Below are 27,572 nucleotides of genomic sequence, written 5' to 3' on the forward strand. Positions count from 1 at the left end.
TGATTCTGATATCGATTAGGTGGCCTTTTTGTGGATTTCCGACTGCGTTCGGCGTATCAGATCGGGTTTCAAGCGGTAGATACATAATGTAGGAACACAACTGGTTCAATAAAAGGACAAATAAATAGATCATAAATATACCCCCTTTGTGGAAACTTAACTGGCATAAGGTATAGTTTACTGCTGATGTAAATATCACATTGAGCACGAATGTGCTGATCCCTTAATCCGATTGGATACCATTTTGGAGTTACTACTATCATAAGTATTTTACTAATTTAATTTAGATTGACGTATTTTTGTTTCGCTATAGACAGTTGCAGTGTCATGTCATGATTGTAAATTCTGTGTTCCATAAAAGTTAAATAAAAATAGTCTTGTAAAATGTGTGTCTTTTCCAACAATATCGTTATGATTCAAGCACCTGAATAGTACCTGCGCCTTCCTCCCCTCACCATGTCTTTATTGATATTAAAAAATTAAATCAAATCAAATCAATTGGTTGAGTGGGCGCGACTGTGTGTGTGTGTGTGTGTGTGTGTGTGTGTAAAATACGAACCAATGAAGGCAGAGTTGGGAGGTCAGTAAATAAGGAAACATTGTGATGGTTTAATGTCTGTGTCTGCACCGTATGATGGTGGTCAGGTGATGGCTGCTCGGACGGCAGCATGGCCGCCCGGATGGGAAAGTTTGACTGAAGACAGAATAAGTTGGCTGCAAATGAATAAACATGGACAACAAACGACGGAGGAGCAGTGGAGCAGCGAAGGCCAGTGAAAGAGGGGAGAGCAGAGACTTTGTGGCTCTGGAAAACATACCGAGTATCTCTGCTGCCTGCAAAAGTCGGCTCGTTAGCAGGGAGCCAGGCGAGGAAGAGGAGGACAGTGACCCATCAGCCACCGCGGGTCCACCTGTCTCTCCCGGTGCGGAGAGCCACGGTCCTGCGGCCAACAGCTGTCCAGCTGCGCCTCCCTCAGCTCCACCAAGCACCCACACGGATGAGGGTAGGATTCCGGCTCAGCAGCCCTACAGATCATCTATTATTTACCTCACTGCTAGAAGTGTCACTCTGAAAACACCCAGGCAACACTGTAGGACTGAAGCTGCCTGCACCAGGCCTCTGCTAAACCAATTATATGGAGTCATTTTCAAAGTAGTGCAGTGTCAGGTGGCAGAGAGCTACAGAGAGAAGAGACCTGGGCCTCGGTGGAAATACCCACTAAATAACAATAATAATAAAGTACGAATACGAGGCTGGAGGGGCTCACACAGAGAAACTAGTTCCTATTTGCTGCTGGAACATTTGGGGAAGTGATTGGTACAATCCAATGATACGATCCAGGAAGATAAAGACATTTTTCTTGACTGTTTATTTGACTTTCTTTGTCCTAGTTTGAGGAAAATTCCACACAGAACAAACTGACTCTGTTAAATACTCTTCTTGTTTTTAAAAGCCACACGAAGCCTATTCTAATCTGTCCCATTAATAAGTGCCAGTAACATTAACTTTGTTCTGCACATGCGCTCTTTGGCTCAGCATGCCATGAATTTGCTGTGATCCGGCAGCCACTAGGTGGAGACATGTTTCTTCACTTGTGCATGTCAGTGACTTTGACTACCAGTCATCTGAAACATCAGGAGCACTGATCCTTTACAAATCACTTCATTACTTCCCATCTGGCATTGGGACACAATAGTAAAATGTTCTAATTCAACCCAAATGAGTTGTCTAAAGTTGCAGATGACTGCTCTGGGCCTTCTGACACATAGTGTTGTTTTGGAAAGTCCTGTTATCTGTCGCTTGTGTTTGCTCAGAGAGGGGAACTGATTTCCAGAGTGACATTCATGGGACTCACTCTGCTCCTCCTCTTTTGAATCTTTACCCACTACTTGTGTAAATCGCTCTGAACGGCACAGTGAGAAGGTCAGACCTCCAGAGAAGCACAATGGAGGAACCAACCAGCACACCAGCCAAGAAAAAAGTCGTAGCAGTGGTGGGAGGTGGTTTGGTAAGAAAAGAAAATGAAAGTGAATTCATTTATTGCTTGGTGTGTCTTGTCCTCGGTTAAAAGCCTTTTTTGATGGAAAGAAGATTTTCTTTTCTAAGTAATGCAGTCATATGTGCATTTGCATTTAAATAAAGTTTTAAGGTGTGACTATGCAGCATATATGGTGTTGATATTGTTTAGGTAAGAGATAATTATCTATGTAGACAGTGACTTTGTTTTTCAAAGTACTGCCATTATTCCCCCTCACCCTCTAGGTTGGAGCACTGAACGCCTGCTTCTTTGCCAAAAGAGGCCTTGATGTGAAAGTCTTTGAAACTCGGGAAGGTAATATTCAAAGCTCTCATTCCAAGTAAATAGCATTGTCACATCACGCCTCTCTCTGAGGAACACTCAAAATTACAATATTCCTTAACAGCGGAGACATTGAATTTTCAATAGATGATCAATATTTCACAAGAGCAAGACTGAAACATTGCGTCTCATTTTCGTCAGATATCCGACAAGCCAAAGTTGTGAAGGGGAGAAGCATCAATCTGGCTTTGTCCCACAGGGGCCGGCAAGCGCTGAAGCATGTTGGAATGGAGGAGAAGGTAAGCTGATTACATATACTCCCTGTTTAATTAGTAACATGGAAATGAGGTAAGGTTTATCTCAGGACTGCAGGGACATGGTGGCCCTGTGTTGCTTGTATACTGGTTTAAAAGATGGGTTTGACACAAATGCACTTGGGTAGGGCATCCATTACTCCTGTCCTTGTTACCTTTTAGGTCCCCTTAAATCGCACATCATAGACTGCAGGCAGGCGGACCATTTTTTGTCCAACTGAATGAAATTATGATAAAATATTGAATATGTGGCCAGGCCCCACCCTGCTTCCTTTGCTTGCAGTCCACTCAAGATGTTTTACTCTGGCGTCTGAGGTCAGCAATCTTTTTTGTTGGTCCACATTTGCTGCACTGAGCATGTTATGCACGCCTGACAGCTCTGCATCCGACTCTTTTTTTTACTCTTGCATGACTTCCCAGCACAGCAAAACAGGGCTGGTTTTACAAGGTTTTCAGCTACTGGGTGACCACATGGATTAGCTGCACTGTCCATGGCCTGACAGCCTGTTTCCACTTAGACCACTTAGGAAACATGGATTTTACCACTGCAGAGTATAACACTATACAGAATTGTTTGTCCTAAGTGTTAATAAATAGGATTTTTTACATGTGACCTGTATTAACAATTTGTCCTCAGATTATCTCCCAGGGAATCCCCATGCATGCCAGAATGATCCATTCCCTGAATGGGAAACAGTCTCCGATCCCTTATGGCAAGAAAGGCCAGGTGAGAAGAGCATTTATATTATCATAAGAACAGAGTCAAGAGTCAAGATGTGACTCAATTGACACATTATTCTATTGACAACTGCACTTTTTACAAAAGAACTGTACATTTTTTTATTTCTGTGACATAAGAACTATGCTAATCATTAGTGAGGAGGACGTCCTGCAGCATGCCCATAGAATAAGACATTCAAACTAGCTACAAACTGCAGTGCATCTTAATTAACTGCATAGCAGTGTAACAGCCAATCAGTTTAACAGATTGGATTGTTATTTGCATGGGTTTGCAGTATTACTACATCGCATCACTCTGACTTCCAGCTAAACTACTTCATTAAGGGGATTTGTGTAATGATAGTATCTTTAACACTTCCTACATGTTAGTGAGAACACCCTGTTACATCCAAGGTACACGTGTTTGGCTGTTAGTAAACATGCAGCAAAATTCCCCCTTGTGTACTTCTTCAGCCTGAAGATTAGATTTTTGCAGCTCGCTGGAACTCACATGCACCAACATTGGTGTGTTCATAAGCACACGCAGCACAGGAACACAAGCACAGGCGTGCACACACAGAGGTGTGTTAGCTGTGGCTGCTCACGGATACACAAAATGATGAACAGCGCGAGTGAAATAGCAGTCAGTTTGAAATTTCCTCACATAACAACAGAAGTCCAACACGCTTTTAATTATAGTGCTGCCAGGTTTGCAGGGATAATTAATCTCATGGGCTCTCTTTTTCAGAATCATGAACGTATGGAAACCGAGGATATACCCCAGAGGCTTCCTTTTCCCATTTTAATGACTAGTGTTACAGTTTTTGTTTGTGAGGCTGTAATACTTGCAGAGTTCTGCTATAATTTCGATTTCTCTCCTTTCAGTACATCCTGTCAGTAGACCGAGCCAATCTGAACAAAGAGCTGCTGACAGGTAAGAACAATGATATTGTCTTTCTATAGTTCAACCAACACTGAACACAATGTCATAGAATGTATGCTGAAATGGCCAAACTATATCTACATCTAAAGGGCAATTTAGAACTCAAATGATCGACATTTGTCACGAAAATACTGTGAAATTTGACTTGGTAAGTGTTTTAGCCACTTTCACACTGCAAATAACTTTTGCCACTGTGGGATAAATGGGATGCTAAATGCTAAAACATTGTGTAACAGTAACACAAGGGGAGAAGAGTCATTGGCTTTACTATATAGTGCACTTTATTTACTGTCTGCCATTTTATTTGAAGGTTGTCTCTGAGTGTGAACTTTATGCACTATGTAGTACCCTAAAATATTCCCACAATGCAGTAGTATTGACAATTTATGAGTGTCCAAAATGTAACTATAGATTTAAGTACTGAGTGTCTGTATGAGGGCAGTAGTGAAAAAGTGAATGAGGTAGTGGTTTCACCATAAAGTTGTTTCACTGTAATATCAACCCAAAGTAGATATACAAACATTAACATACTTAATGTAATGGTCATGAAAGGGCCAATAAAGCTGTAGCAGATCAGCCCCTTGGTGCACTGAGTAGGGAAACTGTGCCTTTTATTGGTTATAGATTCATTTTGTTTATTTGTATCAGGAAGAATGTATTTTCTCCTTTTTTAAAAGTGGCATAGCACTGCTTTAAATGATCACCAATCACCACTTTTGCAAATTATTGCATATCATAAAGTATATTCTCTATATTTTTGAATTCAAAGAAAGTTTTGAGTCTAGCACACTCACACTACACTCAATAAATAACATTCATAATTCATTAACTCTGCACAAAGTTCCTAGTTAAAAGACGTATTCCGAACTTTTCCCCACCAATTGTTCTAAATGACGCCGTTTGCTAGCACGCTGAGCCTCATCTCCTGCAGATACTCCCCGTGCCTTAGCTTCACGCAAGCCTTTAAACTACATGAGTACGTCAGGGGCCGTGCTAGTCTTTTTGGGCTAAAAGGATTTTACGTAATATTTAATGAAGTGCCTCTGGGTGGCTCGGAGATAATGTGCCAGCATTGGGCCTCTGTTTAATTAAATTTCCTGTGTGTGCTGGAAAAAAGGAGGCTGACTGTAAAGCCGTCGCTGTTATCAGGGCCGATCCAGACTCCTGGAATGAACTGAGAGATAAAGAGATTTAGGAAAGAGTGACAGCCTTAACACTGATTTTTCACAAAACCTGATACCAGACTGCTGTGTTGTGTTGGTCATGATGTTCATGCTAATCAGCATGAGGTCAAGCCCCTTCAGCGGGGGCTTGCTGACGGTTGTGTCCTTGCTGCATTCTATTGGAATTGTGAAGGTTTTGTGTGTAAGTTAACAAGATTTTACTGCATCTGTGATATAAGCTGCTTTTGTAACATTTGACTCCCGCAGAGGCAGAGAGGTATCCAAACACAAAGTTGAACTTTGACCACAAACTGAAGGACTGGAGTGCTGAAACAGGGCTAATGACCTTTGTCAGGTAAATATTTACCCATCTTACATGTATACCCCTGTATACACACACACACACACACACACACACACACACACGATATATGGAGGGTAATCCAGGAGGAGGGTCTGCTCATTTGTTTGAGCATCAGCTTTATTGATCACGCTGCCTTTGTGTTCCTACATTTGAACACATGTGGCCTTGTGCACGTTAACGTCCCATGTTCTGGGATGGTGATAAACATGTTTCCTTTGAAGCCTCTTGACTTTTTAGTAGCTTTGTAATTGTCCTTGAGGTAAATGTGACACAGAGTTTACAACCCAATTAACACTGAAAAACCTCCAGGCTGATTTAGTAGTGGGAATTACTAGAAAATGCAGTGAATTAATAACCCAGCATGCGGGAGCACAAACTCTGTTTAATTTGATCGCAGCGTTTTTAAATTGAATTCAGCCTTATCTAAAATGTGCAAAAATCCATTTGATGTGTGTGTTGTCATTTCTATTTATTTATTCATTTTTATGCCTGGTGGTCCCACTCATACCTAGTTGAAAATGTGTATCAGAATGACTCACTGTGAAGCTATCGCCACAGTGAACAAACACTTTCATGCACTTTAATTAAATCAAGTTTTACGCGAAGGCTGCGAGTGTGCCTTGAATCCAAAACACAGCTTACACATCCTTCCCTGTACCCTGTGGTCAAACTGTGACAGCTCCTGTTTGCTCTCTCCAGCTTGTGTAATTAAAAGTACACGGAAGGCCTGATGCCGCTGCGATGGCCAGGGAATGTTCAGAAACAGCCATCACCGTGCAGTAGATGTACATGCTTTCTTCTTATGGTCTGGTCTGTGATCGTACAATGATCTACCTTGCTGTGAATCTCACGTTAATGAGGTCTTAGAATATCACAGAACACTATTCAGTATGGTAACATGAGACAAGCAAACGCAATGTGAAATCAAAAAAGAGGGTGTCACCTCGTCTCATAAGTAATTATTAGGCCATTATTAAGTCATTAGGAACCCACATATTGACAGATTTACTATGCACTAGGACAATTTACAGATTAAGTGGTCACTGGTGATGGACATAGTAATAAATCCACTTTATGTATTATTATACTATTATGATATACTATACTATTATAACTGGTAAACTCCCACTGGAGCTCCAATCTGTGGTCAGTGTTCAGTACGTACTGCCTGAAGTGTCCTGTCATCGTGGAAACAGTCTTGAATTTGAGCTTCGAAGGCTGTGCCTCTTTAGGATTAATAGACATTTACCTTCACATGTGAGCATGTTCAGATGTCCTAATGAGTGTTTTAATTACCCGAAACAGAGAATACATACAGTAATAATTAAATGAATTACATTCTGCAGCAGTGCTCATTGGTGGATAAAGGATAGGAACGGTGTTTAAGGCAATGTGGCAACAGAAACAATCATTATGTCCTCTGCAAGGATCATTAAATGAGATGGTGGTGTGCCAAGAATTTATTCAGGTGTACTTATCACTGAGCTTAACTGATGCACCAGCATTTCCTCTTGGGTCATTTATTTGATTTAATTTCACTTAATTATCACAATTTTCCTCTGAAAGATGTTCACTGTTTCACATAAATACCTTTATAGTTAGTTAGTTTCTAGTGTCTCATGCAAAACCATCTGGGAAGTCTACTGTAGGAACTGTGCGCCGCTCTTCGCTCTTCTTTCAATGAAGAAACACTCTCCAGTTCAGATTTAAGTGATGCTTTAGCAGCATCCGTGTTATCCTCTCCAGGAGCCACCAGGCTTGTTTTTGAACAAAGGGTTGCTTCCATAGGTTGCTTCTTGCTGCCATCACACCTTTGATTGGTCTGAGCCTCTGTGGGTCATTAACACATCACTTGAAGCCTGGCAAGCTGGGTATTCGTGCGATGGTAATCTTGCAAATCCAGGCGCTTTGCAAGGTGAGGAACACTGAGGCCTATTTCGAACCCAGACTGATTTAGCAGTTTGACAGAGTGAGGAACAGAAGAGTTAGGGTGCACGCCCATTCGAGCCTGTGGGACTCGTCTGTTTGATGCGGGATGTCTGTCCCTTTGAACTGAGTCAGATCTCAGGGACAGCATTTATCCCCCCACGTAACTCCAGGACCTCTGACAGGAACACTTTCCCTTTGGCACAACAGAGTGGAGTACAGACTCCTGCTGTTTGGAGCAGCTTTTCAAGTCAATGAGCAGATGTACCTAACAGTGCAGTTTACTGTGCATTCATAGTGGCCAGAGATGCCACCAGTGTAATTATGATGAATGAGAAAAGGCCATGATTGGTATGTTACACAGATACTGTCATAACTATTGCTCAAATGTCATAGTGTCAGTGAAATCAATCAATCAATCAATCAATATACTTTATTAATCCCCGAGGGGAAATACCGTATATTTGGTGAGTAGCTTGCAAGTAAGTTAAATTCAGATTTTATGAAGATCTTTCACAAAATGACTTTGATTTAAAAGTTCATCTTAAAGTTTAATATTTTTATTTTGAGTTTTTCTGAGGGCAAGGCCATTTAATGTTTAATATCTGCATGGAATAAAATGATAAAATACTAATAATAAATAAATAGTAAATAATAGATTTTTTCAGAACAACAGAATACAAAAATTCAGAGGCCTGATTTTCCAGTGGACTAATGGGAAAGCCAGAAAAGCTGCAGCTTTATGTGAACTCCTGCAGAGGAAAAGATACTCCCAAAGTGTGCATGGTGAAAAGGTTAAGTGTGAACAGCTCAAACAAACAACCTTCAGTCTGCATTAGACTGCAGCACATATAGCCTGAGGGCTGCTCATTTGACACATCTTCCCAGTCTAAACATCCACTGAGGAGCACTTTTTACACGTGCGAGTGTCAGCCTGTGTGACAGGTGTGTAGGCATCGCGGCATCGCTCCTAGGAAGCCCGATGATGGTCCCTGACCCAAAACTTGCCTTTGCTCCTTAAATTATTCAACATGGAGACCGCCAGTATTTTGTAATACTGCAGATCTTCAAACTAAACATCAAAAGGATTAGCCTGTTACATAAAATTCTAATCTAGAGAAGCGAAGTTACTTAGCTTAGGGATTTCAGAGCATTGACGTTAATTTGTCGTGTTGCTTGTGTGTTTCTCAGGTCAGATGGGTCCAAAGAGGAGATCGAAGCAGACCTGATTGTGGGCTGTGATGGAGCTTTCTCTGCCATCCGCAAGCAATTCCTCCGTCGCAGCCGCTTCAACTACAGCCAGACCTACATCCCCCACGGCTACATGGAGCTCACCATGCCACCCGTCAATGGAGAGGTCAGTCCTCTGTGCACTACGCTCCCTTTATTGAAAGTGCTGAGATGCTGCCATCTATGTATGTCGTTCATTTTGCCTGTTTCACTTTTGTAACTGTCGTTACAGTTTGCCATGAAGCCTAATTATCTGCACATCTGGCCACGGAACACATTCATGATGATCGCGCTCCCCAACTTGGTGAGTGCTGAATGCTGTTTTGTTCTCTTCTTTGTTTTATGGCTGCACAGTTTCTCAAACTACAGTTGTGAATTGAACAACATGAGATGTTCATTTGAGAAATAATTACCTCACATTTTTTGCAGCCACTAGCCATTACACACAGACATAATCACTTCAGAGCACGTCAGGGCATGATTGACCTCTGGGACATCCTCAAAGAGTTAATGAGCCTCATTTACAGACACCTCACGGCCAGTAGGGGCTTACGCATCGGAAATCTTCCCTACTTTCCACACACCGGTTGTGTCCTCCCTCTCATTAGTTTCTCTGTCTGGCTTTGTCAGACTTCTCTGTCTCTCCTGTCCTTCTTACTCACACAGTGTTTTTTTTTCTGCATGGCTGACTCAGCACAACAGTTTTGCTCTCTTCAGTGAGACCAAGTGGGGTTAAGGCAGCTGACGCTGGAGAGCATTCACACTGTCACTCACTGCCCCAGTTCCCAGGAGCGCACTAGGGCTGAGGGAAAGAAAAACACGACACATCCTCGCTGCTGTGGATGCCATGGCAACAGAGACAGTGCTAAAAGGTCCTTGGAGAGGACTTTGTGATGTTGATAGATAGCACCTACTCTGATGGGCAGATAATGGCACGCCCACAACCTCAGTGCTCTCATCCATCACTTGCACTGGGTGGAGTTTGACTCTTACATTTGCACTGAGGATGGAAGATTCTTTAATGAGTTCCACATGGAGGACCATTCAGACCCGTTAGAGTAATGTGAGTCTGTATTAGAATATAAGAAATAATGAAAACACACGCAAAACATGTAGTGTTTGTATAGTATGAAAGGATGTTACTCTATTTGTAAGTGCAAGGGTTTAGACAGACAGACAGACAGACAGACATCTAGTCCCAAAACTTTTGACTTCTTTTAGAAATATATTTTAATGAAGAAATGTTGTAAAGAGTAGTAGCCCGCCCAGCTCCAAGTCTTTAACGCTGTATGGGGTGCACAGTTGCAGCAGGATGAAACAAACAGAACACAGACACCGTCTTTATTCATTGTAGAAAGAAGATCTGTGAGTGCTGGTGATCTCTTTGTTTTTATGAAGAAACATGACGTCTGTTTTCCAGTTTAACGACAAGGATCACAGTTAAAACACAAGAACACAGAAATAATAGTAATAGTACAATCAAGGTACTGAGTACCTTAAGGAATCAAAAGAATAAGAAAACACACTTTCTGCCTTTTTAAAGGTGTTTTCATACTAATCAGTGTTCAAGCTCAAAAAAACAAAGCAAAGCAAAATGAGAAACACCCAGCCCAAACAAAAATGAATAGATAGATAATTGCATTTGAAAAAAAGGAAAGGAAAAGAAAAAGAAGAGGGGGATATGTCTCTCAATCAGGACAGTTTCAAGAGAGTTGAAGATCATTAAAAAAGTTTGCCACTTTTTGTAGAGTTTATCAGAATTAGCTGAAAGACGTGACATCAGTTGAGTGCTGGAGGGAGCTCTTGTAGCTCTTGTAGAAAAAACTCTGAATGACTTGCTGACTGTTCAGCAGCTAGTTTAGCTTCACAAATCCACTGATACATATATTCCAAACATTTTCCATAATGCAGTCCGTCAAAGTTGCACACAGCTCTAGTGCACCATGGCGGGGACAGTGAGGAGTAAAAGGTTTAATCTTGTACCCATGTGTAATGTCTTTGTGTAAATGAAGATGACGACTCGATTTAACGTGTGTCACAGTGGATGTTAGAGCTGACATCACTGCGCTCTGTGTTTGTTGTCCAATTTAGGACAAGACATTTACCTGTACCCTCTTCATGCCCTTTGAGGAGTTTGACAAGATTACCACAGGGGATGAAGTCATTGAGTTTTTCCAGAGATATTTCCCTGACGCCATACCACTCATAGGGGTGTAAGTGACTTTCTTACCTCTCTCTCTCTCTCTCTCTCTCTCCCTCTCTCTGTCTTTCATCTCCCTTTGCTCCCCCTCTGCCTCAAACAACACTTGAATTTCCCATCATCCCTTCGTCTCCAGGACATCCACAGCCATGATCGGTGAAGTGTGAAATTGCCGACTTACAGTTACATGGCTTTGTGCAGTGAGATTTTAATTTGAGGTGAACCATATGTTGTGGGTGGCAAAGAGATAGCGGAGGCGTGAGCTGTAGAAACACTTGAGGCTTCATTCACTCACCGACTCTCTGGTCTGACTTAATTTGCATTGCTCGACCATAAACAACTGAACGCATGCTTTCGTTCCTCTGTTTGGCTGTTTAACTTTACCAGGGCAGACAGCGCGTGGTTGTTTTAGCTTACTCAAATGTGACAGAAGCTTTTTTAGGAAGCAAAAACCAGAGCCCTGTCAACACGAATATCTGAATATCTCAAGATGAGTTTGTAATTGTTTTGTTTCCATTTGTGCCTCGCAGTGATGCTCTCAAGAGGGATTATTTCCGATTGCCTGGGCAGGCCATGGTGTCTGTCAAGTGCTCCCCATATCACATTGGCGACAAATGCGTCCTTATGGGCGATGCAGCCCACGCTGTGGTGCCGTTCTATGGGCAGGGGATGAACGCTGTAAGTAACACCAACTGCAGGAGAAGAAAAGCCAGAAAGCAATTAAATGGAGACTCATTCATGCATTCATGCTTTATAGGGTTTTGAGGACTGCATTGTCTTTGAAGAAATAATGGAACAGTTCAATGAAGATTTCAGTAAGTACTTTAAATGAACAAGACTGAAGGAGACACATGAGTGGACTGAGGGAAATCTGGCATGTTTTGCTCTGTGTATCCGCCCAGGTGCCGTTCTGCCCGAGTACACCAGAGTGCGAGTTCCAGACGACCACGCAATTGCGGACCTGGCCATGTACAACTACATTGAAGTACATATTTATTCAATATATCCATTTTAACCTCAACCATTAAAGTGGGGATAATTAGAAATCTATCCCATTAGAAATGGAACAATCCTACTAGTTGAGAAGTAGTGACGTCAATTCAAACGTCATGTGAGATCTTTTACTTTTGGCAAAGAAGCAATACCACAGTATGAAAATGCTCCATTACAAGTGAATTCAAACATCATTCACCATTAATCCTGAGCTTCCATAGGAATGCTCACCCAGCTTTTCTGTGTGTGCTGATGACTGTAAACTGATCATGTTTTATCTGAAAAGAACAACTAGACACACACAAGAAAAGCAATGCTGTGGAGTAAAAAAGTACAATATTTCCCTCTGAAAGTAAAGTACCAGTACCTCAGAATGGCACAGAGGTACAGTACTAGAGTAGATGTACTGTGACACTTTCCAGCACCAGGGATGGACCAATAATGGCATGCAGTCTCTCTCCTTAACGGCTTATTCATTGTATCAGTTAGCATCAATCCAACATTCACCGGACATGCTGCATAATTGTAAGTCATTTCCCAATTACTGCCCACTAACTCTTCTAACACTAGTTATTAGACTGATCTCCATAGTACTGAACAATCCATACGGGGCGGCTGTGGATCAGTGGTAGAGTGGGTCGTCGGGGGTTCGATCCCCAGCTCCTACGGGTCAACATGTCGAAGTGTCCTTGGGCAAGACAATGAACCCCAACTTGCTCCTGAAGCCTTGCTGGCTTCAGTGTGTGAATGAGTATGAAATGACATTTCCTCCTGTATGAATGATGTGATGTAAAAGCACTTTGAGTAGAAATACTATACAAGTAAAGCCCATTTACCATTTACCATATAAAGTCAGCTTGGTTTCTGGATGTGCCGACTCCTATTACGCGTGGATATTTACTCTCTCCTCCGCATCTGGCAGGTGGACAGCTCCCTAACCACCTGCCCATTACAACTCACGCACTCACAAAGGCAGTAATTGGTCTCAGCACCGTCTTCATTCTCACAGATCTTAAAATTCACCACAGCAGTTACGCCCAGAAGAGTAGACGAGACTCTATTATGGCCGTAAGATTTATTTAATGGCATCACAATAAGTAGGACAGATGGCTTACTTCACTAACAAGTGTTCTCTTTTGTTTTGTAGATGCGAGCCCACGTCAACTCCAGATGGTTCCTTTTCAGAAAACATGTTGATAACTTCCTCCACTTCCTCATGCCAAAGACAATAATTCCACTTTACACAATGGTGAATGTTGTAAGAAACAAAATGATCACTGTCAAACAGTTTTGCCTACCAAACAATTTGTATCATCTGCTGCCCTTCACTGTCTCTAGGTCACTTTCACTAGGACAAGGTACCACGAAGCTGTAGAGCGCTGGCATTGGCAAAGCAAAGTAAGACACTTAACACACAATGTCTCTTCTCTTCAGACGCTTTCATTTAATCTTTCCTGCATTCAGCTGACTCTCTATATTTCATACCTTTGAACATTTTAGTATTGTAATTCAGGACTCTTTTGAAGTCGCACTATTATCAGCAGCGAGCACAGAAGGCGGATGTGACTCTCGCTGGGTAAATACTTCTCCTTTTAAAAACATTTGATGTATTCTACCTCAAACGAAGAGCTTTGCTGCACAAAGAAATGTTTGTGATTTCACACATTTGGCTGCAGACGAGTCCTCGGCACTGTGTTGAACTGACTGATGTGACCTGTGCTGATGGCTTTTGCACTAATGGTCCACAGTCCCAAAGACAGCGAGGATTTCACAGCCTTCCTTGTAAATTGTTTAAGCCCGTAGGGATGTCTGGACAAAGGGTAAAATGAGGGGAGGACATCGTGACATGATGATCTGTGTCTTAGCTGGGTGCAGGGAGGATGTTGTAATCATAAGGTGAAGATGACAGCAAGGTCACTGAAGGAGGTGAAGATTAAACAACTGTATGTCCTGTAGCAAAACATGTCAGGATTAAACTTTAACACACTAACACGCTAGACGTAGATGGTAAACGTTCCAAACACCTGCTAAGCATCAGCACATTAGCTTTGTGACCATCAATCTTAGGGTCGCCGGTTCGATCCAGAGCTCCTGAGTCAGCATGTCGAAGTGTCCTCGGGCAAGACACTGAACCCCAACTTACTCCTGAAGCAGCTTCGGTGTGTGAATGTGTGTGTGAAAGAACAGTCTCCTCCAACTTGCATTCCTCCTGAATGAATGATGTGTGAATGGGTGAATGAGGATGTGATGTAAAGCGCTTTGAGTGGTCGGAAATGACTAGAAAGGTGCAGTACAAATATTTACTATTTGTGCTCCACATTTATTGAATTGCATGCTTTATATTGTATCTAATTGTATGATTTGTCGATGAATTTAACATTTTTACATGTTGAGCTGATGTGTTGTGCTCTGAATAAAATACTCCATATGTTACACCAGCAGTTAATTGACTAGAGGTGCACAAATCTAATACTACCTTCCTTTACTTATAAGTAGTACCACATTTCAATTAGTCCATTCTACAAATTTGTAGCATGTCAGTTCCTGTGTATGAACTTATCTTAAAACTGTAGGACTCTTGTAATAGAAACGGATGTTCTTCAAAGTGGAATTTATTCACAAAGCCTTTTCGCTTTATTTTTCTCAGGTGATAAACCGTGGCCTGCTGTTCAGCGCTACAGGAGCTGCTTTGGGAGCATCTTACCTGCTCATTAAAAATCCTCCTGATATCAACAAGCTCATCATCCCTACTCAGAGTATGTGGAACAGGCTGGTGGCCCTCAGGACCCCCTGAGCAACAGCACCGGCTCTAATCTAATCTAATCTGAAGTGCTGAGACTGGAGCAACAAGCACTAGAATGAACTCAGAGGCTTTTTGAAAATTCTGTTCATTCATTTTCCTTACTCACAGTATAACAAACACAGCACAACATAACACAAAGCCGGTGCCATAATACGACCAGAAACGTTACATCTTTAACACATTTAGCACATACATACATACACACCACCTCTCCCTCTCTCAAAGAGACAGGTCCTCCAGGATCCCTGCCCCCTCACAAAGTAAAGATACAGAGACAGAAAATGTAATAATTATATAAATTGAGAGATAAAATTGTTAAAGAAAAATAGATTCCATGTATCCATGGATCCCCAGACCAATGAAACAACCCTGGGCTGCCTCTCATGGCATAAGTTGTTTTCTCTGAAGGACCCCACTTAGAGTTAATGCATAGTTTAGTAATAGCTGGACTAAGAAAACCCTTTATCCTTTGGTAGGAAAGGTTCAGATCAGTCAAGTCCCCCAACATTATAATCACAGGTGATGAAGAAAATCAAGAAAATCCTCGATCTCCAGCCACCACCATCGGAGCTTAAAACGAGATCGCACCATATGCACGAGCTTAGCAGTCTGCTGTTTGCAGGCATACTGCATGCTCTGTGTATGAATTTGTAATTGCAGAGATTATACCTGGTATTAATTCAAGTTTTCTTTGATTGTTCTTTAATCTTTGCTCCAGTGACCATCTGTCTGTTGGAAATGGATCTCCAGATCTCTTTGCCATTTCTCTTTCTGCTGTGGTAGCGTCAGGATGTTTGGATAGTGAATCGTATGTTTGTGACATGTTTGTCGAGATTGTCCCTGAGCAATAAAGTTTCCAAATGGGAGTGACTGGGGCTATACAGGTACCTGCCCTGCCTGGACTGTATGAAATCTGAAGAGGTGTGTGTGGCCAGAATTTGATCAATTATGGGATAAGCAAGTCCCCAAAAGACTTCTGTATGTCCCTTCGGTATAGATCCGCTCTCTTTGTTAGACCTTTCTGCGACCACACCTTAAAGTAAAGATCTCTTAAAGCCAGCGGCAGAGTGCTATTGAGCATGATGGGTCTCTTGCGGGAAATGAGAATTGATCGTCTCATATTTTTGAACATTCTCTAAAATCTTCGCCGACTGACTGAATGGGATTAGCTGTGAATGCCTTACTATTTTCTGAGATGAAACAGTAAGGGGTGTAGGACAGGTTCGGTGCCCTTCAATTTGGGTCCATGCTGGAGAGTCTTCAGCCCAAAAATATAGGTCAGGGTCCGGTTGGCCAAGCACACCCTTTTTCAAAAGGGTACACAGAGCAAGGTGCTGAGGAGCTTCTCTCTATCCTTCAGACCTTTCTATTCCTTCAAAATTTACTAACCAATGAGTTATATTTCCTGAAATAGGATTTGCTGCATCCAGCTGGTATGGACTGAGCATACCTTTCATCTTACATTAACATTAATGTTACACTTCATCTAACATTAACCCTCCCTGTAAGTGAGATAGGCAGACTAATCCCCTTAGTCAAATCTTTAGTCATTTTCTCCACCAATGGTGTATAGTTCACTTTAACAAAACTGCTCAGTTCCCCGCCAGTAACAGCTCCTAAATATTAATTGTTTGAAATGAGGGTATGATCCAGGGTAAGGGGGGATTTGAGTCAGATACTTTATTTCAGTATTTAACTTTTAACGGTTCAACTGAAGGAGCCCAACAGTGAATTTTTCAATTTTTAGATTGAATGATTTTCATGCCATCAATTGCACAGTTTTGTTGGCGGGGCCGAATGTACATGCTGTATAAATGTATGCAGATACTAACACCTGAATGGCAAATAAAGGTTCCCTCAGCCCATAGTTAGTGTCCCATTTTTATTTCTTTTTTGGCTCCATTTCTCTCAACGTCATTGACTGAACGAGGGACAATATCAACTCTTTGTCACCCAATTCTTAAATCTGTAATAAATAAATAAAAATAGGTTAACATTGTTTTATCATCATTTTAAAGGTATTATTATTATTAACATATTTCCAGCAGTTACATTAGCAACATTAGCATTCATTTAGAATTGTGTTTCTTGCCTTCTGGCAAATCTAAATTATACGTATTCAGAACCTGTTGGTCTTACACTAAGGTTTTTGTATGTGTTAAACAATATATAAATGTCAATTTGCAAGCTTAAGGATTCCCTTCAAGGGACAGAAGGGACGGGAGCACATGGAACGATTTGCACTCTAAAGTCTTGTAAACAGAATCAAAACAGACTGCTAATCATTTGGTGTGCTCTCGTCTGTTTTTTCTCATTGATGTTTGATAAAACATCAAACTGATAACACCGAATTCAGCTGCATACAGCTGGAGGATGTGCAGAGAATCCTGTTTCACAGGCAGACTAGCTGTGTCCATCTTTACGCTTCACAAGGCGAACCGCCTCCTGGTTCTAGCTGCACATATGTAGCGGACAGATATGAGAGTGGTATCAATGTCCTCATGTCAGGTTTTGAAAAAAAAGCAAACTAGTGTATTTTCCATGATGTCACACTATTCTTCTGAACCAAGCAGTACCTAAACAAAGACTGCTTAGTTACACATCCTCACTGAATTTGGGGTTTTTATCAGCTATTGAAATCCATTCATCAAGTCTATTCATACCTATTTTAAGCTACACAAAGTGTAGCTTAAAATAGGATCTCTTTATTGAATCCATACACCATGATGTCAGTTTGTGCATTATGGCTAAGGAACTAAGGCGTACTCTCCGTTTTACACACTTGCAGTTGGGTACCATCAACTAAAAAAAAGTGCTATCACATGTTGATGCATACTCACAGCTGGCCTCTAAACACTCGGCACAGCTGTGCAGTTGTCACATATACTGTGTGGACAAACAAGTTTGATTCTTTTTCTAAGAGAAACATTACTAGTTAACTACATCATTATGTACTTATATCACCACAGCTGATGTTAGATGATGAAGTCACACTTTCATACTAGCTGCTTAGACAAAACACTGTCAGGAAAAAGGTTTTCTATTTTCTATTTACAATTAGTTGTAACAATTCTGTAACTGTGTGTAGACACAAAGAAGTCCAAGGAGGTCAGACAGGGTTATTTTGGCTTGGAATTGCATGTTGGGTCCTAAGGCATACTGAGTGGTGGGTTGAGAAGTCCAGTCCTTGTGGATCACAACGGTCTCACTTGAATGACATTAACGTCAGTGGAATCTCCAGCTCTGGACGTCACATCGAGGTGGTGGAAGTCATCGCTGGTGATGATGAAGACGATGGAGGAGGAGCTGAAGGTCACCCTCTTCTTGGGTCGCTCCCTGCTGCGGCATGACCTGGACATGACGATCGGCCGAATGGGCCGCTCCACCGGTGTCAGGGGGCGCTCTTTGAGGCTGTGCTGAAGCCAAGAGAGCCGCGAAAAGAGCCGCGAACACAGCAGCTGCAGCAAACAGCGGCGGAACTGTGAGAGGAGAAGCAGGGGGAAGAGATTACAGGCTGGTATTTGCCACAGGGACGGCACAGCACCGTTTCCTCAGTCATTTGTCTGTCAAACACACAAGACATCAGCCTCTAAGGATGCCAGCAAAGTCAGGCTAATCAAACACACAATTTCACTCTTACACACACATGACATACATACTGCACATTAGAGGGCTTGGAAATGTATTAATACCAAGGAAAACACACAATGATGCAGATTTAATTTTCCTTTTTGCAGATGTTTACCTCTAAAAATGTACTCATGGGAAATTAAACTGTGTAAAAATGCTCCCTTTTTCTACTCAAACCACAAAATGAAGCAGCACAAGTGGAAAGCAAACCATCACCGCCTCTAATTGAGATGCAATTGTTTTGCCCTACTTTTCCACTGAGAGTTCAGCTGTGGTCACTGGAGAGGGAACAAATCGGCGTAATACACACAAAGTGGGCAATCGAAGAAAAATATTGTGTATTCTAGACAGAGGCAAAACCTGAGCTCCGAAATGACGCTTGAATCTTTTCTCTCACGCCACCCTCACCAGCTACACAGAGCAAGAAATTAGTCCCATTATTTATAGGTCTTAAAGTTGACCTAGAATAGAACGTTTCTGCCCACATGATAAAAAAAGTTTCTTTACTGAGTTTTTCCGATTTACTTCCAGAACTTAAGGACAACTAACCTTTCTGCTCATGAACACGTAGATGAGGGGGTTGTAGGCTGTGCTGGACTTGGCAAAGAAAGAGGGGATGATGGCCGCCGTGGGAGAGACCATGCTCTTCCTGCCGAAGGCCTCCATCATGGACACGACTGCGTAGGGAGTCCAACACATCAAGAAGCAGGAGATCATCAGGAAAAACATGACGGCGACCTTCTTCTCATACCGCAAGATCTTGATGATCTGAACGGTCTGGAGGTCCTGGATGGAGCGCAGCTACAAGAAACAGGAGAGAGTGAGATGTTACGGTGAGGGGGATGGTGGCCTGAGAGTCTTGTGACCACAATGTTGCTGATTTGGATCCACATAAGTCTGACTATTTGAACGTTTATGAATGCTTGTGTGCACGTGAAAAGGGGGCAGAAGTCAAATCGGACTATTGGCATGTTCCTTAAAATGTCTGACAGTTTGCACTACATGCAGTTTTAACGTCATCCCTAGATAATCATACAGCATTTGTCAGGAGTGACTTAAATCCCTGGTTCTCAACTTATATTTTATACTCATATCATTTGCAATGCCTCATCACAGGCCAGGCTGTGAAGGCCAAACAGCTGTAAGCAATGCACACAAAAAATGATATATTCTTAGATCTTTATAATAGTTTTCATTGTCCTAAACAAGGTAAAACTCTCTTGCATTTCACAAGCAAAAAAGTTTGGGGAAAAATCTGAAAAATGTAATATTATTTTGAGCTGCAGAAATCCCCTCCATCCTTTCATTTCCCGTTAATCATCTTGGACCCCTGTGGGAACTGTGTTGGAGCGCCTGTTTTACTGAAGCCCGAGTCTGCAACAAAAAACACTAAGAAAGCTATGAGAAACCATAGTGCTGATCAGGATTGTCTCATTACAGTGAAGATCAGAGAAAATCTACCTTCTCTCCACCAGTTCTAGTTACTCTGCAGATACCTTTAAAGCAAGACTATGCAACATTTGCTGAACGGTACCTGCTGTAGCTGTGAGTAACAATCATGGGATAATGCTAGCTGCAAAAAATCAGGGAGTCAGACAGTCCAAATATCTACCCACAGTTTGCTAATATTCGCCACTAAGCTACTGGTCATACCAGTTCAAGTGTAGCAGAAAAACCCCTGGGTGTATTTCAGTTTTCAACAATTCTATATTGTCACTTTAAATCATGAATAAAAGTAGGTTTAGCAAAACAAGGAGAGAACTTTTCTATGCAAAGCCATATATCTGCTTAAACGTGTTCACTATACATCGTTATTTCCACTGACTGACACTGCAGGTTAGTTTATACCCTTCAGCTAAAGCGATGAGATACTAGCACATGTCAGTTTTCTAGACTCCCTCAAGACAGTCTTCAGCAGCTGACTGAATCCCTCCAAGCGTCTATTTTTACTCACAAATTCACAAGTTCTGTTTTTTGTTGATGTTCTACATTTCCTACAAAGCTACAGTCTATTTGCATGTCAGTGTTCTACTGTTCTCCGGGTTTTCAGATGTCTTCAGCGGGATTTTCTGGCTTCGCCAAGGCAGGGCGATTGCTTTTATACCAAGCCAAAAATACTCAGTAGGGTTCAGAGTACTCCTCTTTGAAGATTTTCATAGCATCTCCCAAAACTCTGTGACGTGTGATGAGTCCTCCCAGGGCTCTGAGGTGTTCGGGGAGTTTTGTGGTGCTCTGAGGAAGCTGCAGCTTACACTTCCTGCAAGGTTGTGAATACTTAAGGAAGAGGAGATAGCAGCTGCACCAAACTGTGATGCAGAAGGACATCTGGGTCATTTAATTACAACTGCATAGTGTTTTTCTCATGTACATGCTTGCTTATTGTAATTGTTGTACTTTGGTGTGTTCAAACTCTTTTCTGGTCATCTTCTCCATGGTATAAACAGATGGCGGAGAAGACTGACAGAGGACTTTCTTCAGTGTTTTTGCAGGAATAAAAGATGTGAACATAAATAAACACAAACTCTCATCCCTGCAGCCTGCTCACATGATATATTACCAGGCTCTCTTCTGCGACTGATGACATCAGTGACATTCAAAGGCTGCACTTCTAAGGCTCAGTGTGGGCACAAGGAGCCCTGAGCTTTGCAATGATTTCCCACTGTACAGGACAAGCCCTGAAGGCACAAAGGCATATTATGATAATAGAGCCTGTAATGAAGGAGGAGTGAAAGGCAGCACTTGGCCAGTGAGGGTCAAGGAGTTTCTTTTCATTAAAAATGAAAACCCAGGAGAGGAGAGTCTGCAAAATCTGAATCTGCACAGACTGCACAGGCCAAAAGGCCCCAGAATATCTTTACATTTGGCATAAATCTAATAGGGCTTCTTAATTTCACATGTCATAAGAAGAGGCAGCATTTTCTGAAGGAAATGTACGTGCCACTCAAATTGTATGTGCTTATAGCAGTAGAACTGTTGTTTGAAGATTAAGAAATTAGTGCGGTTGAATTGTCAGTGGAAGAGGAAAAGATGAACCAGTTTGAAATGTCAGTTGTGTAACGACTGAAAGCAGTTGAATTGTCAGTAGAGGAGGAAAAAATGAAAGCAGATGAAATTCAGTTGAAGTGTTGAAGCACTGAAGCCAGTTTAAGTGTAGTTTATAGTATAAGATCTGAAAGTAGTTACACCTCTAATGATAAGCAGGTCAAGTTAAATTAATCTTTTTAATAGTTTTGTTTAGTGGGGGAGGAGCACAATCATCAGTTTCTACAGTTTCCTTCCTAGACCTGTTTATTGATCTAACTCATCCATAATTTACTGAGTATGTTAACAACTGAACAGATAAAAGCTCATCGACACGTCTTACCATTTGCACTGTGTAGAGGATGTTCCCGTAGCAGTAGATCATGACGCCCACAGGCACAAAGAAACAGGCCAGGAGGAAGAAGAGGATGAAGGAGGCATCGTTTGGGTCCTTAGACGCCCAGTCCAGGGAGCAGCCCAGCCGGTGGATCTCCAGTGTGTAGCGGTTCCAGCCCAGCAGAGGAGCCCCGGTCCAGGCCAGGGAGTACAACCAGATGTGGCCGATGGCCCGCCACGCCCAGGGAAAGTCCACCACCTGTGCATGGACCACCCGGATGTAGCGCTCATAGGCCAGAGCTGCCAAAGTCATGATGGAAACGATGCCTGGCAGCGGAGGGAGACAGACAGCCAAGCTGAGTAATGCAGAGCACTCACTGCAGGATCTGGGTCAGGGACGGCTACTCAGTGTCTCTTTGAACTGAACGAGTTTCATCATACTTTATATAAACAGAACTGTGAACATCTTGGTGCTGAATGTCACATTCAAGCATTTTGTTGAGAATCCTTAAATCCCCACCGAAAGAAAGAGAGTCTTTATTCCAACACACACACACACACACACCCACACACAGACACACACCTCTAAGACACACATCTACATTGTGCAGCCTGCTTTTTCCACACAAAGGGAAGTGGTTTGGAACAAATTGTGTGTATATCTATGTGCAAATATGTATTTCATATTGAAATGTTTGTAGCTTTTATGTCAATTTTGTGCATCGTACTGTTCCCGCTTTCTTATGGTATGTGTGTCCAAGAGCACATCAGCAAGCCAGAGTCATGGTTCACAATCAAAAAATTGATTCTGCATCTTTTCAGTCAATACACATCGCAGCTATAAATCTAACCAATTACATACTCCAATTCACCCCTCATCTCTGTGTGCAACTCATTAGCCTCCTGATTAATGGGAGCAACACGATAAAAAGTGTCAATGAACAGACACACAAATTACAAACACACTGTACGGTGACTTGTTCAGTCAGGTTGCTCTCAGCTCGAGCTCGACATCGACCCAGCTAAGGTTTCAGCCACACGGACATGCATTGACAGAGCTGCCAGCGCTTAATGCTGCAGTCCCTGTGGCCTGTATGTGTGTGACGGGCACACTGACACCAGCCTCCTCTGAGCAGCACAAAGATGACGGCATGTTAGCGCACAGAGGACTGGAGGACACGGACAGAGCCAAGGGATTTATTTTTGTACACTTCAATTGTTATGTCACAACCCGTGTCAGCAGGGAGCCGCACATTACAATCATTTTCAATCAGACGCAGATGTTGGGAGGAAGCTCTCCCCAGATTTTTTCATGTATGACCTTGGGCTTTGACACGTAAAAATCTTTGCTGTCCTGTGCACTGCTCATCATCAACACATCTTACAGTAGCGATTGCTACATCAGAGCGAACCTTAAGGTCTCAGGTTGAAATAAATATCCCTTTCATTCTTCATTTGTTCAACTTATTTTAACAGCAGGTCATTAGACACTCTTTGACACGTATGGGGTTAGTTGTCCCTATAGTTCTCACTGGGGTTTCAGTGAAAAGTGTGATTTTAAAAAAACATTTGTAACCTTTAAGTTGTTTAAGCTAGAGACACCTAATTAGTTACAAAACGAGTCACCACCTCTATAATACTTATTGTGTTTGTCTATTTGTTTAAACCGTGAATGTGAATTTTTCACCATGATGAAATGTAAAATGAAAGAATTTACCAGCTTTTATTAAAGCCTTGGTTTCATCTAATGGACGCTACAGGAGTGACGCTCAGCCACACCTGACCTCCTGACAAAGGCTTTATGCTACCACACATCGTTAGCTAGCAAGAAGACTAACGTGAAAGCTATTTCCTTACTGTTTTTAATAAATGTTTGATTACGAAATGCCTAATCACCTACAACCTTAATCACAAAAACAGCAACATGAAAAAAATTCCTCTTACACATAAAAAAACCCACTAAATTTCTCCTCACAAAATGGCCGGAGAGAAATGAGCATGACATCACACCAAATGTGTGATGACAGCATGTTGAAACAGCGCAATAATAATGGTTCGGCAGTAATAAGCACTGTGACAACCAAGCCCTGAGACAACCTTGCCCGACCTCCCCTACACATGGACGTTATCATCTGCTCCACTGTACTGCCAATGACAAGGGAGGAGGCAAGTGAGTTCTCAGGAATGAGAAGCGCCATTATCTGCCAGGCTTGTCCTGCCCGTCTGAATGTGGGCCAAAGCAGCAGGACACCACAGAATCTCTCCCCAATGTCATTTCAATGATGAAAGATGTTCCTATATCTTGGATAAAAATACATAAATCAGGATGTGAACACCACCTTTGCACAATTTTGATTTGAAATTCTCATCTTCTCGTCTATTTGCAAACCAGATCAACAAAGTGCCAGTGCCACATGACGGAGGCTGACTAACGTGCCCTTCAGATCGTCTGCAAATAAGTCATGCCAGTTAAAGGACAACTGGATGAAAGAAGAGGAGGGCAGCTGTCCCGTGCATCCCTCTGTTTACTTTGCTGATCCAGCAGCAGCCAAAGGCTTGACCGTTTACTCTAATGAGCTCAGCATCACACATCCATCCTCCTGAGCTGTAATTCCTGCAGGGGTGGGACCTGGAGAATGACTCTGAGAGTTCATTCACACTCCACTGCTAAGCGCAGGTATCTGTGCTTATAAAGGGACAGTCACGCCACCGTTAAATGGAAGCTGGAGGAGACAAAAACAGTCCTCTGCATGAAGCAGTGGTCTGCAGGACATACTCACTGTCTGATAAACACAGAAAAAAAACAGCATATAAATAATCATTAGGGATTCAAGGTCGTTAGACTTTACTGCAGCTCATCATAGAGAATAAAATGTCAGTCATCTCAGTTTGAGCCAGATTTGTAACCATCCACACAATCCGTGAGAAAGACCTAAGAGAAAAGTGTTCCAAACATGTTTTTACCTATATTTACATTCATCTTACAGTCATTCTTACTGTGTGGAATATCTTTCTTCCGTGCCTAATCTAGTCATGTCTATTCTGGATGAGCTGCCTTCTAATTCATTCTGCATTTGCTCACATTCTGAATTATATCAGGATCTGACTTTCACAGCCTATTTTTGCCAATAGAAGCGAATAATCCAGAAAAAAGTGAGGGTAAGCAGTTTGATAAATTCGCCTTGAAATATATTAGTGAAAACTTGAAGTGCCAATATTAATAAATGTGAGACACAAACGAATATAATCTCCTCACCGAATAAGGAGTTGCTGAAGCCGTCCCAGACGCATGTCGCCTGGCTCCAAGTCCATCCGCCTTTAACGCACGAAACAAACGTAAAGTTTATTCCGATGACAGAAACCAGGAAATCACTCAAACTTATGTTGACCAGCAACAAATTGGTGGGCGTCCGGAGTCTCTTGAATTTACAGTAGAGTATGATGACAACAACGTTGTTACAAAAGCCGAACACTCCGATGGTTCCGATGGTAAAAGCGAGAAGTTTGTAGGTGCCAACTGCGAAAATATATTGTTCTGCACTTCTGTCGGCTCTGGTTTCGTTGGCAGGATTCATTGCGCGGATGAAAACTTGGTTTCCAGCATTGTGCTGTGCGCGGTGTGAGAGCGCGCGTCCTTGGCACGAGACTCTGTGGGTTCCACGCCGCTCCTCCACGCGCTCCCCGCGCCGCTAATTCAAACCAACCCAGACTGACGCTCGCAGAAACTGGGTCAATGTAACACAGGCAAGTAGCAAAGATTAGTTACGTTGTTTTTTCCGGCTACAGTTTCAAAGTAAAACAGTTTTTGACCTACATGTTTGGCGACGCGCGCGTGCCTTCTTATATGTTCTGTAAAGCTGCGTTTGAAAAAAAAGAAACACTAAGGGAGTTTTTATGAACACATTTGCTTTCTTAAGTGTCCTCTGATTTATTGAGCATAGTACATTTGAAAATGACCCAGTGTTCCCCCTTTCTGTTTCAGGCGTGCGCCTTCATATTTCACACTTTTATTTTGAAACCAAAGTCTCCAAATAATCTTTTTGTGACTAACTGTGGGGACCTTGATGTAGCCCCCAGTTCAATTAGACCATGACGTGTTGTAATGAGACCTTTTATTTAAAGGCCTACTACACACTCCTGTTTACACGTAGTGTTTTATAAATGTTTCAGTGCGTTTATCACTGCTGATTACATTAATCCCAGGTTTATTAAGGACACCTGGAAGCAAAAAAAAAAATCCAATCACCATCACACACACATGCATACACACACAAATGAGAAACCAGTATGAACACAACTGTTCTGTCTGCTAAAAGCCTGGATTTGACACTGAACATGTGTCATTTCACAGATGCTTCTCTGCACCTGCAGCATAGATGGCATACAGCATGTTTCTCACCCCTCAGTGATGCACCTGCCTATATGAAAGAGGACACTTATGGTGTGTGACGGGTTTTTATAACAGTGGTATTTTTAGAAAGGGAGCTGGAAAGATAGGAGAGTGTGTGAGTAACAGGGAAAAAGGCACTAAAAGTGTACTGAGTGTGTATACTGGGAAGGCCTGGCAGCGGTCAAGTCACATACCCACCGTTTCACATGCACTGGGCACCGAATGAGGCCAGCACAGCAACTCTGCTGGTTTTGTTGTGTGCCTGAACCTCCCGTGACATTTCGAGGTGCTCTCCTTCCATCAGTCGTCTGGTTTTGTTTCCACACAGAAATGTCAGTGTTGAAATGTTGGATTCCCGCAGCGACGTTGTTTGCGTCTGACCTCATTTCTCAGTGCCTACAGGTTGATTCAAAATAGCAGATCTCTCTCAAATAACACAAGAGATGAGAGTGTGTGCTGGGGATGTGCATGACACGTGGAATCTGGAAGGCTTTAACTCTGCCGCGGCTCATCCACTGACGCACTTGCGATGCTCATTCAAAGTTTGAAGGTTTTTAGTTTGAGGTATGGATGAAGGTCTCTCCTCATCTTCACATAACCAGTGTTGTCAGGGTTTTTGGTGCGGTCTGGCACTTTAATGCATTCTCTAATTCTCTTCTTTCTTTTTTTTTTTTACACCAAGGGTGGTGTGATCAATGGTTAATTGTACTGGAACATGGTGTTACACCTCACTCTGCTCTCTTATGATTGGTATTGACCTACCAGTGCAAAAGGCTGCAGCAGAATAACAGCAGTGCCATAATGCCACTATGCTGGAAAACTGTTGCATCACCAGTGATCCATTGATGTATTTTTCAAAATAGCAAAATCCAATTAATAAATAGGTCAACAGCATTCAAACAGCATATTGTTCGCAGGAAGGATTCCAATATGTGCTGTAAATGTCAGAAATTGAAAAGTTTCTATCGACAAATGATCCTTCAGTAGGTCTGTCTGATCTGTGGAGGCGTCACTGTATTATTGGCTGGCTTTTCTTAACCACTTCTGTCGTCTTTGCTGCCCTCATAATCTTCACCAGTACTTCCAGATAGATGCTTCCTTTTGAGTTTCCTTTTGCTTATTATCTCTTGTTTAGAGTTTTTGCAACTAGGTCAAGCTTCCAATCAAAGCATTTCTCGCAGTCCTTCTCTCTGTCCATCCCTCTCTCTTTCTCTTTCGCCTTCCCTTTTGTTTGTCTCC

The 27,572-nt window shown here is 42.2% G+C and overlaps 2 protein-coding genes across 2 annotated transcripts; one reads left to right on the forward strand and one right to left on the reverse strand.

Moving 5' to 3' along the window:
* The first annotated feature begins 1,874 nt into the window (after nucleotides 1-1,874).
* kmo (kynurenine 3-monooxygenase) lies at nucleotides 1,875-16,823 on the forward strand. The gene is made up of 15 exons (XM_070840906.1): nucleotides 1,875-2,009; nucleotides 2,264-2,333; nucleotides 2,502-2,599; nucleotides 3,252-3,341; nucleotides 4,220-4,268; nucleotides 5,708-5,795; nucleotides 8,922-9,087; nucleotides 9,193-9,264; nucleotides 11,052-11,173; nucleotides 11,691-11,838; nucleotides 11,918-11,975; nucleotides 12,063-12,145; nucleotides 13,301-13,402; nucleotides 13,492-13,551; nucleotides 14,801-16,823. Exons 1-15 carry the CDS (start codon nucleotides 1,947-1,949, stop codon nucleotides 14,945-14,947), a joined length of 1,416 nt encoding a protein of 471 aa, XP_070697007.1. The 5' UTR covers nucleotides 1,875-1,946; the 3' UTR covers nucleotides 14,948-16,823.
* A 1,327-nt stretch (nucleotides 16,824-18,150) lies between these two features.
* Nucleotides 18,151-25,548, reverse strand: opn3 (opsin 3). Its single transcript, XM_070841415.1, has 4 exons — nucleotides 25,200-25,548; nucleotides 21,951-22,270; nucleotides 19,136-19,387; nucleotides 18,151-18,435 (listed from the first exon to the last, which is right to left on the reverse strand). The coding sequence occupies exons 1-4, from the start codon at nucleotides 25,516-25,518 to the stop codon at nucleotides 18,151-18,153; spliced, it is 1,176 nt and encodes a 391-aa protein (XP_070697516.1). The 5' UTR covers nucleotides 25,519-25,548.
* Between the last annotated feature and the right edge of the window lie 2,024 nt (nucleotides 25,549-27,572).

The sequence above is a fragment of the Pempheris klunzingeri genome, chromosome 12 (genome assembly GCF_042242105.1).
Source record: "Pempheris klunzingeri isolate RE-2024b chromosome 12, fPemKlu1.hap1, whole genome shotgun sequence".
Taxonomy (NCBI): domain Eukaryota; kingdom Metazoa; phylum Chordata; class Actinopteri; order Acropomatiformes; family Pempheridae; genus Pempheris; species Pempheris klunzingeri.

Coding starts and splice junctions, on each gene's coding strand:
- kmo (XM_070840906.1), top strand. CDS start 1,947: ATGGAGGAACCAACCAGCACACCAGCCAAGAAAAAAGTCGTAGCAGTG. Junction 11,174..11,690: donor GCCATACCACTCATAGGGGT/GTAAGTGACTTT, acceptor TGTGCCTCGCAG/TGATGCTCTCAAGAGGGATT. Junction 13,552..14,800: donor GCTGGCATTGGCAAAGCAAA/GTAAGACACTTA, acceptor TATTTTTCTCAG/GTGATAAACCGTGGCCTGCT.
- opn3 (XM_070841415.1), bottom strand. CDS start 25,518: ATGAATCCTGCCAACGAAACCAGAGCCGACAGAAGTGCAGAACAATAT. Junction 22,271..25,199: donor CTTCAGCAACTCCTTATTCG/GTGAGGAGATTA, acceptor CTCCGCTGCCAG/GCATCGTTTCCATCATGACT. Junction 19,388..21,950: donor TCCTCTACACAGTGCAAATG/GTAAGACGTGTC, acceptor TGTTTCTTGTAG/CTGCGCTCCATCCAGGACCT.